At 47.3% G+C, this 12,462-nt stretch overlaps 1 protein-coding gene across 5 annotated transcripts in view; it reads right to left on the bottom strand.

Annotated features, from left to right (window-relative positions):
• The window catches only part of CEP164 (centrosomal protein 164), a 38,672-nt gene extending 30,257 nt beyond the window's left edge, over positions 1-8,415 (bottom strand). For 2 of the 5 annotated variants that reach the window (XM_080983899.1, XM_080983897.1), the window contains exons 1-7: positions 8,265-8,415; positions 7,783-7,894; positions 7,477-7,588; positions 6,222-6,435; positions 3,202-4,758; positions 890-1,048; positions 648-755 (exon numbers count right to left, since the gene is read on the bottom strand). In XM_080983899.1, the coding sequence (XP_080840025.1) occupies positions 648-755; positions 890-1,048; positions 3,202-4,758; positions 6,222-6,435; positions 7,477-7,588; positions 7,783-7,870 (2,238 nt within the window). In that variant the 5' untranslated portion in view covers positions 7,871-7,894; positions 8,265-8,415. Of the gene's footprint in view, positions 1-647; positions 756-889; positions 1,049-3,201; positions 4,759-6,221; positions 6,436-7,476; positions 7,589-7,782; positions 8,213-8,264 lie in introns of those variants that run through there. The other 3 variants (XM_080983901.1, XM_080983900.1, XM_080983898.1) reach the window with 3 other exon arrangements.
• Between the last annotated feature and the right edge of the window lie 4,047 nt (positions 8,416-12,462).

Below are 12,462 nucleotides of genomic sequence, written 5' to 3' on the forward strand. Positions count from 1 at the left end.
ACAAAGAAGGCAACAAGAGAGGGTCCCAATCTGCTCCCTCACCCTAACCACAAGCTATGTAGTGTAGGGATCTTTGGGGGAACCAGGGCTAGAAGAACTAGAGTGTGGATTTGGATTTATATGCACAAGTTGGCCCCTTCTCAAGGCTGGTAAGCCTACAGGTACATGGGCATAATGAAGCCAGAGTCTGATTACTGCATCAAGAGTTGGGCCCTTCTGCGAAGGAAAGAATTTAAAACTACAAGAATCGCCACTTATACAAAGACCTATCTATCCTGCTGCACGTTCCACTTAGAAGCATGCAGTAAAATAGGTACTGTACCAACTCTTGTGTTTCTTTCTGTGCAGGAAAGCCAGGAGACTTGAAATGGACAAGCATCATAGTTGAGTGGCAGATAATCTTCTTTGCATGAGGACTCGAGTTCAATCCCCAATGGCATTTTCAGTGGGGTACAGAACATGCCCCATTTGAAACCCTGGAGAGCTGCAAGTGATCAGTGCAGGCAGTACTGAGATAGATGATCTGACTTGGTATAAAGGCAGCTTTGTATGTTCCAATGTGTCCACCATTTATCAGATCAGAAAGGAATATGCACAGCCCTCCATCCCCATCACATAGAGCAACTCTGTTTATCAAGCACTACTACCTCATTGCTGCAATCTTCCTTTTCTGCCCCATTAGGAGTCAGCTGGTTTAAGGATGCTTCCTCTTCTTCGTCCACAGATTGAAACAGACTTTTCTTGCAACTGCCAAGCTTTAAGAAACGAAAACATGCATACATCAGAAGGACATTAAGTAGATAATGCAAAGCAAAAGAGCCAAAAAGCCACACAAACAACTTTGCATGTTCATAAGCACACCCACACGAGCCAGATTTTAGTTGTTTACCATTGTGATAGTATGTGCTGGTGCCTTCGGTTCCACGGCACTTCTCCCATTTGTATTGTGTAAGTTGCAGGGTGCACTGACTGGAGCATCCACAAACCCACGTAATGGAGCAAGGCTCCCCAGGGGAGACTGGACAGGGGCTAGTATAGGTCCTGGAGACTGGAAGATTTCAGGGAGGGGGAAGACACAGTAACAAGGTAAGCAGAAGCTGTCTATGACTATGCTAGAAGTTCAACAGCAGCCTGACATGGCTTCTTAAGCGCTCTTTCTCTACCTCCCACCTCAATAACAGAACTGCTTTCCTGGATCACAACAGACTGAAGTTTGAAGTGTCAGCATGAGCTGATCTCATTTTGGGGAGGGGACAACAACACACGCACAGAAGTGTGTGGCTTGCGTTAGCAGTGTTACTCAAACCTGGGTCTCCAGCTGTTGTTGGACTACAGTTCCCATCATCCCTGGCTAGCAGGACCAGTGACCATGGATGATGGGAGCTGCAGTCTGACAACAACTGGAGACCAGGTTTTGTGTTAAGGTCTAAAAAACAAAACAAAAAACCACACCTGTCTGAAAAAACTGCAGTAAAGTTGTCCCTTAAAATAAGCTGATAATGAAACCCAATGGTCAAATCAGGTTGATTCACTCAAATGTCAAATGCTCCTTCAGGAACTAATAAACAATGCAGCAGGGAGGCATCTATCTTCATTTCCACTTTAAAATGACTTGTGCCCAAGCAACACAGCCAGACTGTGCAGCATCTATTTATTTGCAGCATGTAAAGGGTTTGTCTACAAGCTTAGAGGAATCAGAAGTTGGTAAATGCTACAGATACCTTAAAAGGCTACATCTACCACCACAGCCACTAGTTACGCCACCTGCACAAGATGGCACCCTTGGCCACCACAAGATATTCAGTTCACTTCTGAAAGAACTGAAACAAAACGGCTAACCCTTCCACTTATTTGTTCTGTAAGTTTATACCAGGCAGAGAACTAAAAACACAGGAACATCTTTTTATTGAGGTTTATAATTCATCCTGTATTATGGTCAATCCCAGAGTAGAGTGCAACGTTAAAATACATGACACAAAACAAAGCAGAATAATCTAAAAAAAAATCAAACCATAACAACAGTAAATCAAATTTACATCACAGCACTGTAAGAGTGATAAAAAACGAAACAAACTTCTGAGCAAGATGCATAAAGTCCACCAATCAATTCTGTGAGGGGAGAAAGCTGCAGACCAGCCTGTGCTGCCTACCGATGCCATGCATGTGCTGGGAAACTATAGGCACATGACTTCTTTCTGCCTATATGCTCCAATGGGACTCAACTGGAGGAAGTCCCACTACAAAAAGGGCCTGTCTTCATCAATACAGGTTGGCTCCCCCAGAGGTGTTCAAATAAACACACTAGATAACACACTGGCCTTGTGGTGCATGGATGCAACTGGGTAGCCACAAGATTATTTTCAGGTGCTCCTCAGACACAATGACTAGGAATTATGTGGGAAACCCAAGGATGGGAAAAGGTGCAACCTTAAGACATCAGAGGAGATCTGGGTAAGCAGACTAGTGATTCCTTGCAATTCTACTCAACAACTGTCACACAAAAGCCATCAACCATTCCTTCCCCCATCCTAAACTTCCCATCAGATTTTATGAGAGACTATTATTAAGGATTGTACTCAATGAAGTAGCACTAATGAGAATGTTCTGGCAGCAAAATGATTTCTCCTTGAGCAACAAAACCTTTGCAGGCTCTCTCCCTTCTGCTGTTCCCCAAAGCTGCTTTGGGGGTTCCCCACAACTTCACAGCAGATTGGGGAATGGGGGAGAAGAGGAGTGACCCCCTCCCTGACAGTTTAGTGAATTTATGTTGTTGAAAACTGCCCTAAATAAACTGTCTGACTCCTTTGAGAGGAACAACAGGATAATATAAACAAATATTAATTTACTCAACTATTTCAGTTATTATTCTTTTATAAGTGGGATAGGCTTATCTCTTTATCCACAGTCTCCCAAGGACTGGCAAGATGAGCAACAATTAAGTGTCAGTATTGGGTCAATACCAGGGAATGCTGTCTGATAATCTTTCCTTTCACCTTACAGCGGCCTTAGAGAGACCAGGATCCAGATCTCCACTCAGCCACAAAACCTATTGGATTACTTCTGATCACTCTGTCTCAGCCTAACAACCTTGCAGTGTTGATGGGAAGACTAAAGGGAGTGGGGGCTCCATATGCAGCATTCTCAACTCCGCAGAAGAGCAGAGATACTATAAAATAAACATGTATAATCTAAACTGCCTACCTCTTCACCTCCATCTCCTTCTGGTGAAAGCTCAGGCCAGCTGTCTTTCTTTGCCAGTGTTCTGCTCTGCACTTGCTCTCCTTCTGCCTGCCTATTTTGAATGAAGAACACCTGACCCTCGACTGGACTCTGGAGTACCCCTGCCTTAAAGACTGCAGCTCCTGGCCTAGGCCTCATCTCCGCTTCCGCAGCCCCCTCCTGAGGAACGTAAAGCTCCATGTTCAGGCCAGTGACAAACTCTTCAGAGCCACTTTGCTGTTGCTTGAGCGGTTCAGGTACAGCCAGCTCTGCTCCTCTGGACCTCTTCACCATATGGACCATATGTTGATAAAACTTCTGATCCTCTGTGTAGCACTCGCTTTCTGAACGCTCATTAGGGATGCTCTGCGGTTGGGTATGGGAAGCTTCCAGGAAAGTTCTTTTGGCAACAGCCAGAAGGCCCATGGGGCGGTCAGATCCATGAGTGCTCTGTAGGTCCCAGGAGAAGTTGTCAACTTCTCCCAAGATCTCAGAATCAAGATGGTCAGCCAAGCTGCTTGTCACGCTGCCGCCAGCGCTGCCACCACCACCAGAGTGCAGCCGCTCACCATGTCTCCTTTCACCCCTGAGCTGAACTGACAAACCTGCAGCAGCCAGCAGAGGACTAGCGTCCCCACCTGTTCCAGTCCCTACTCCCAGCCCAAAGGCAGAAGTCTGCTGCTGGGTGCCCCCTCTTCCACTCATGCTGAGCTCTGTGGCATGGCACTGCTCTTGGAATTTCCTTCCCTTTCTGCTCTCCTTCACTTTAGAGAAAGGCCTCGGGTCGTTCTGCAAAGAATGGATGTCACCTTCTTCCATGATGTTGGGCTCGTATGTCTCACCAGCCAACACAAGGGAAACAGCAGCAGGAGGAAACCGCTGAATTTCCCTTTCAATTGTATGCAAGAATCCTCTATCCCGTCCTATGCAGCTGAAAGGCCCCATCACCCGATCTCCAGGTGAAGAATCAGGTGACTGGCAGAGGCCACCTTCCTCCATGTAACTATTCTCTTGGTCCTTGCCTAGATTTTCACCATCGAAGAACAGGGTTCTCACCTTCGGTGTCTCCAGGGCCAGCACAGTCCCATCATCAGTGGGTTCCTTCAATGCTTGGAAAAGTGGCACAGCAATCTTGGAACCATCTAAATCAGGTTCTGAATCTGAAAAAACGCAAGCAGCTGTACTTCTGATTTCTGCTGTCACATCTTGGCATGACTGATCTGGTTTGCTAGAAGATGAAGCTCTTCCAAGAATCTTCTCCACGTCTGCCAGGATCTGGCGAGTCCGTGGGGTTGACTTGGCTGGCAGAATAGGTTGCAGCTTACTAGGGACAGGACCCGAGTGCAGCCGGGGTGGGTCACTTGGATCAGGAGACATCCCTGAAGCCTTTCCTTTGCGGTTCTTCAGGAAGAGTTCATTCCTTGTCATGAAGCTGCCCTGCTGCTCCAGCTCAGGACTTGCGTGGCCTGATGACAGGACAGGGGATGACACTCTATAAAAGGATGTTGAAGGAAGAATCCCCGGCTCTGACTGCGTCTCCTAAGCAGATAAAGGCCATTAAGCAGACTTACAGATTGGTATAATTTGTACAGGTGCCGGTCTTTCTCCCTAGGACAGAGTCTCCCATGGAAGACAAGTTACATGTAGGAGGAATACCCATGGCAAAATTCCCAATAATATGACTCTTCCTGCATATCCTCCCCCTGCACTTCTGCTGCCCCAAATGTGGTTGGTCTTCAGAGATCTTCACAGAAACCAGCTGTTCTTACTGACAGCCTAGTTGTTTCCAACCTGGACTTCCCAATCAGCTGCAATGGCAAACCAGGATGGGGTGGAGATCACCACATGGAACTGCTATAGTGTGGATTATGGGAGAAAACATGCTGTAGTCAAATGTGACTTAACCCCTGAATGTCTGGCAGAAAACACACAAAAATACGGATAGGATCCTAAGTAAGTCTTGGCTAGCAGCTTTCTGATAGCCATATTCACTGAGCTGCACAAGGACAGAAACTTAAGAAAAAGGTGCCCTGTTGAGCCCTGAGCTCAAAAACAATTTATACGCTCAGCTATGTTTGAAAAGATGCAGACAAAACAAGCCATGTTTTGATTAGGGTGGGTGGCAGTGCTACCTTAGCAGCTGCCTTGCAGCTGGCCTTGACTACTGACCCACACCTCCTGTGCTGAACTAGTGCCAGAAGTCTAGATGAAACTCAGCTTGCAGAGAGGGGGTTGCATAGGGCTAAAACAGATAGCTTAAAAGACCTCCAGATTCCCAAACTATCCCTGTACCTTTGATCTCTATGCTGACCTCTCTATCAGTTTAGACTGATATGTCTTAGGCTGCATCCTCCTCCCAACTTCCATCTCTTTCTCACAACCTCAAGATGAGAGGTCATCTTGGAAATGTCCTCTGAAAACAAAGGAGCAAGCATAGCTACCTTTGCCTTCTCTAGATTAGATAGTTAGCTTAGAACAAGAAGCATTTTGATCTAAGTTATGTACCTCCTATAAGACACAGCTTTGTTATTTTCTTACTTTAGAAGTAACTCGCTGTGTGTGACTGCAACAGGTAAAGTCTACTCTCTAGCCAAATTCACAAGCCACACTCTGCACTGCAATAGTCCAGGCAACTGGTACCTGGGTTCAAATCCTCATCCAGCCAAGAAGCTCACTGTGTGACCTTGGGACAGTTAATTTATCTCAGCCTAATCTACCACGTGGGGTTGCAGCGAGGGTAAAGGGGAGGCAGAAGTTGTGTCTACACCATCCTGAGCTCCTTTAAGGAAGAGTGGAATAAAATTAATAATAATGACACTTAAAGACTAAATCCCTCTTCTTGTGCTGAAAAAAGTGGCCCTCTTTTAACTTGGACAGGCACCAATTACAGAGAAAAGATACAGGGATGGGAGAGAAGCAGGAACAGCAGGAAACATGCAAGAAGTCTGCATTTCCTCTAACACCCAGTTCCATCCGGCCCTGTATCCAACTAAGGTACTCACAACTGGATGTTTCAGCAGGTCTTTCTCTTTTTTCTCTTTCTTCTCTTTCTTCTCCTTTTTCTTCTTCTTCTCTTTCTTCTTGAGACCTCCCTGATCCAGGAGCTTCTCCCTCTCCTGGATCACAAGCTGTCGGTAGCGCTCATCACATGGATGTTCCCACGTTGACTGACCATTGGCAAAGTTGAAGTAATAGATGTCCCCTGTGATATCTTGGCTGAAGATGGACATGGAATCTAAGCAGCCGCATATACATGCATACATGTGTGTGCACGCATACATATACACAGGCTCAAGAATATCCTTGCCTTCCTAATCTGAAGGGACTTCCAAGGTCCCCCAAACCCACTAATAGTTTGGAAGCAGCCCTTCCTATGTGAGAGGCGAGTGAAATGGTAAGAAAAGCTAGATGTGAACAGTTGCCTTTGAGCCTCTCAGTGTAATGGTTATTCTTCCCAAGGAAGAATATGTGATGTGATTACACTTTCCCCCACAGTTATCAGGAAGGTATAAAGCAGCTAGTACAGTGTTTGGAAGGATTATGCTCTAGAAATGTAGCCAGAAAACAGATTTGTTTGAAAGGGTGCTCATGGCTTAGGGTAATCAGTACAGCCCATATTGGAGAAATTTGAGCATCATCCCTTCCCAACACCTACCTGAGCCACCACCCAGATGCACATTATAGAAACATAGCACAACTATAGAAACTCAGCTTTGATTCCCAGTTAGCCTGTGAGTGAAATCGGGTCTACACAAAGCAGAACAACTAAACAGAATGGTACTCTGTACTTCAAACAGCAGGGAGGGGTGATGGTTGTTTTTCAGATTCACATAAAGTCTCACTGCTAAAATAAAAATAAAAAAGACCTACCAAAGGAAGGAAACAGGCTAAGTTTTAACCTTGCTCTGTGGTGCACACACTCTATTTGCACATACACTATTTTTTTACACTCACAGATTGTGGGCTTTGGGGGTCTTTATGCCACAGAGATACAGATGAACATGAACAAAAATGACACCCTCCTCCCATGTTCTGCCATCTCATTCTGCAACATATACAGGCTGGGCCTTAATTCCACTGCTGAAATAAATATTGCTCCTCACCATTCCAAGCCTAACATTAGCTTGGATCCAGTCACAACTGCTTTAGCAGGCTCTGTGGAGTGTGAGATGAGCCAGCCAAGATGCAGCAGCTGGGGGGTGGGTGGGGGAGAGAGCAGCATAGGGATGGATGGCCCAACGGGCAGCTCTGCCTTACCAAGGTTTCCATTCAGCAGGCAAAGGGGCCACAATGCCTTCTCGGGCCAGCCACATCAGCTCTGGCTCGACCTCCGGGTCTATCCCAATCACTCGAGCAAACTCATTGATTTCTGCGGAAGAGAAAAGAAGCATCAGGCCGGCCAGGCTGACAGCCGTGCTCAGGAGCTACCTAGGGCCACCCTCCTCCATCACCACCTGGAGGTGCGTCATCCTGCTCCTGTCTGGAGCCACGGGGCCCTCTCCAGGTGCTCTGCTCTCCTTCATGGGCCCCCCTGAGGGGAAGACTGCTGGCGCTCTCGCTCACCTTGCTCGCTGGGGATGTAGGTTTCATCGTAGTCCTCTTCCAGAATGAGCTGGTCGCCGATCCGTATTGCAGGCCCAGCCATGGCCATCCCCGGAGCGGAGTCTGCTTACACCTGCAAGGCACCACCCGGGAAGGAAGGAAGGAAGGAAGGAAGGAAGGAAGGAAGACACCGTCTGCCAGCGCAAGGAAGGCGGGCAAGCAGGCCACCCTCCCACCGAGCCCACTAGTCAGGGAGCGGCCCTGCTTCCCGCCATAGCAAGGCACCGAGCCGCCCCCGCCTGCCCACCCTCAGCCTCATCCTCGCTGCCTGCTTGGGGGCCCTCATGGCCGGGCTGCCCAGGAACGAAAAGCAGGCAGAGGCGAGCTCCTTCGCCTGCGCCACGGACGGAGAGGAGCCGCCCACGAGAGCGGCCCTGCAGCGCCTTCCCCGCCCCGCGAAGCGCCCTCCGCCCGCCGGCCCCCGCCGCGTCCCCCCTCCTCACCCCGCTCCGGTGCGGGGCCTCAGCGCGAACGCCGGGCCCAGGCAACCAGGCGCGCGGCTCTGCGGTTGCCATGGCTACCCAAGGCAGTTGCACCGCGCCGGCCCGGCCGGATTCACTTCCGGCATCCAACCTTGGCAACAAGGCCGCCCGGCGCTCCATTGGCCGAAAAGGAGCATGGGAAGGGCCGCCGATCCCTGCAGGGCCTTGTGGGAGTTGTAGTCTCTGGGACCAGCAAAGCGACGCCGCGAGACGTCAGAGAGAGAGAGAGAGAGAGAGAGAGAGAGAGAGATAGATGGAGAAAAGCTGCTCCTGCACCACGGAGGGAGATCTGATTCAGGGCTAATTAGGTGCCTCCGTTCTTCCGAGCTGATTCCTTTTTTTTTTTAAAAAAATAATATTTATTAAAGTTTCAACAAATACAAGAACAAAAAAAAATACAAGAAAGCACAAAATACAGAAAAAAGAATAAAATTTTTAAAATATAACAAAAAAAATAAAAATAAAAGAAAACATACAAGATACAGTTAAAAACACATTAACTTTCCATAATATACCTTCCCTAGCCTTATTTCCCCGGACCTCCTCGTACCTCCCTTTTTTGTATTCCAGTTTGGTTTGTTAGTTCAGCAAATCCTTACCATTAAGCTTTTACCCATTTGTAAACATTTTTTCATATCTCTTAAAGCATTGCAGCTGGAAACACTTAGTTTCTATCTGACATCCTTCTAAGATTCACGAGCTGATTCAAGGTTTGTAGTAATTGCAGCTGCGGCCTACCCGGCTAATTAGCGTCAGCCGCGAGATCGCAAGAGGCACCTATTACTTCTGCTTGGTATAGAGACTTGTGGCACACCAGCAGCAGCAGCAGCGCCGGGTCGTAATTAAAAACAAACCCTAAGGCTAATTAGGCTCATTAGCCCGCCCCCTCATTAGAGTGCCTAATGAGACCCGCCCCATTTCTATTTTAAGCACCTGCAGTCTGGTTCCATCCCGATTCAAAGTGAAGCCCATCCCTTTGGTACACGCCCAGTTTGTCGCAAAAAAATTCCACGTTCCTGAAACTAATAATAATAATTTATTATTTGTACCCCGCCCATCTGGCTTGGTTTTCCCAGACACTTCCAACTAAAGATTAAAAATACATTAAAAGATCAGTCATTAAAAACTTCCCTAAACAGTGGCTCTCAAAGGGTGTGGCAGGAGAAGATGGCCCTCTCTTTCTTCTGGTATTCCTTGTTTCTCTCCTCACCCCTGCCTACTCTCGACTTCCCAGAGGTGCCAACTTGAATAAAATATTGCAGGGGCCCAGGTAAGCCCCTGCATAATCGATCACATGGCATTGTGCATGCACTCCACTTGAATGGCAGTGCCCATCAACTTGGAGGGGGTGGTCCAGCTCCTTTAAGTATTTTATTGGGGAGCCGAAGCCCCTTTGGCCCCTAGGAATTGGCTCATATGCTACTTCCCTTCTGTTCCCCCTGGATCTTCTCTTCCCTCACTCTCAGAGTCCCTATAACTTAGGTCCAGGGCTGGGCAGTCAGTAGCCCTCAAGATGTGATGGGTCTCTGACTTCCAGCATGGGTGATGGTGATGGCAGCTGTGGTTCAACAACACTTGGACAAGGATCACAGGCTACCCCCATCACCGTAGTGAAGGCAAAGCCTGTGCAGTTGGGTTGACTGCAAATTCTTCCCCTGCCTACTACATGCTGCTTTCATTTCTCCCTTCCTCTGCTGTCTCACGGTATGTTGCTGGCCTCTCATAACTTCTCTTTGCAAAATGCCCTATACAGAGATGGTGCTACATAAATAAAAAGAGCAGGGTTGGATGGAGTTAGGCTAAGGTGAGGATTCAGAGTCACTCTGCATACACCTTGGGGTGTAAGTGGTGTCTTGGGCTCTGCTGCACACTCTGGCAGTGGAACCGCTTATGAACAAATTCTCTGCCTGAGTGCAGAAGGCAGCTGCTACTCTCTTCTCCACAGATGGCTTCTTTTTACCTCCTTCTCTCATTCCTTCAGTCTTTCTGAGGGCCTTCTGGCGGTTCCCTCATTGTGAGAAGCAAAGCTACAGGGAACCAGGCAGAGGGCCTTCTCGGTAGTGGCGCCCGCCCTGTGGAACGCCCTCCTATCAGATGTCAAAGAGATAAACAACTACCTGACATTTAGAAGACATCTGAAGGCAGCCCTGTTTAGGGAAGCTTTTATTGTGTGACATTTTAATGTATTTTTAATCTTTGTTGGAAGCTGCCCAGAGTGGCTGGGGAAACCCAGACAGATGGGTGGGGTACAAATAATAAATTATTATTATTATTATTATTATTATTTTATTATTATTTCTCTCTGACCTTCAACCCTCAGAATCCTCTCCATTGCTCTCAGACTTACAACAGTCCCTGAGGGCCAAAGAGAGCATCCCATAAAGAGATACAGTGCACAAGGTTGCAGAAGCTTATATATTATGAGTCACAAACATGCAGGCTATGGATTTGGCAAAGGGGGGCACGGTTTTAATATAAGAGGTCAATGAACACCTTAGAATCACTTATTTCTTATTATTCATTTGTTTAAAAATTGGATACCGTCCTATACCAACAGGTCTCAGGGCAGTTCACAGGATAAAATCACGATATAAAACCACACAATATATAATCAAAACGAAAACAAGAACATCTGGCATCTGTCACGTGGCTTGTACTTATCAAATGCACCTGTGCAAAAGAAGCTTTCAGCTGAAATACAGGTGATTTGTGGAACCAGGTATTTTCCTGTGTTATTCTGGGATGTAACATTTCATCGGTTGCTCTAAACCTGTTGGAAAGAGGCTGCAGTTATACTATTATGCCACCAAATGGCAGCAGTGATTAAACAGAAGCTGTAGTTATACTTGATTTCTCACTCTTATTTTCCCAGACTTAAGTTTTCGCCACCTATCCCCAACAATTTGCATTTCATTAAAGAGTCCTCATGAATTCTCACCAGCATTTTAATGCATATATATTCTAATATACACATTTTATATGCGGTTTTCCCAGGGCTGTTTTGTAAGAACCTTCACCCTAATATAATGCAATTTAGTATGTTATTTTCACTGATGAATACATTTTAATGCACACTTCCCCTTAATATACACACTTTTGTCTGTCTGTTTTGGTTAGAGAGAACTGCAGATTTCAGAGGGTGGCTGAGTTTCAGTTCCCATATAGTTTATGCAGTGCTTCTTTTCTAGAAAAATAGGTGCCAGTACTCACCATGAAATTGTTACAGTAATTGCCACACTTTTTAACAGCAAAAAAGAGGTGCTGGTACTGTGTACCCTTGAATACCCCCTGAAAAAAGCACTGAGTTTCCAGAAGTGCAAATGAGATAGGTTCACATTAAAATGGGACTAAGCCAAATTTCTCCCCCATCCTTACCACTGAGAAGTCATGTGCTGCAGAGTCATGGCTTCTTGACATCTGTTGAAATACTCATGCCAGAAGAATCCCATCTGGAGGATATAATTTTGCTGGTACTAAGGAGAATTTGAGAAAGGGATGTAATCACCTATGTACGTGTTTGAATTTCTGGTGAGTGGAATGGTGATGGCCACATTAAGCTGATTGCGCCCATCTTCACCCAGCATAACCTCCGCCATTTCCCCCTGCTTGCCCCCCCCCCCAAACCAGCGGCAGAGCAAGCTGATCGGGTGCCTGGGGTGGTGCGTGTGCCCTGTACCCAGGGACAGGGCAAACCGCCCACAGGGCAGGATGCTCCATGGGGCCTCTGAAGAATCTGCCTGCCTTCTTCCACTCAGCTGCCCTACAGCTTAGGGGGAGGCAGTGGGCAAACCGTTTAGGGCAGCGCAGAGCCTGCGGGCGCCCAAGCCACCATGTCACTCCCAGGAGAGACACGTGGCTCAGGCACACTGCAGGCCCCCCTGTGAGAGCTGACCAGCATTTTGTCACCCCCCCAGTGGTGACACCTGGGGCTGACTGTCCCCACCACACACCCCTTCCTCTGCCCCTGCCCCCAACCACTTTAATTGTGCTTGCCCCCCTCATCCACCATCTCTCTCTGCTCCAAAAAACATGGCATTGATGGCAGAGGCAACGGAGGCAGCAGCAGGGTGGAAACTATATGGGAACTGCGGAAACGATATGGGAACTGAAACCCAGCTACCCTTTGAAATCTGCAGTTCTCTCTAACCAAAACAGACAG

This window comes from Podarcis pityusensis (genome assembly GCF_964106645.2).
Source record: "Podarcis pityusensis genome assembly, chromosome: 15".
Classification (NCBI taxonomy): Eukaryota; Metazoa; Chordata; class Lepidosauria; order Squamata; family Lacertidae; genus Podarcis; species Podarcis pityusensis.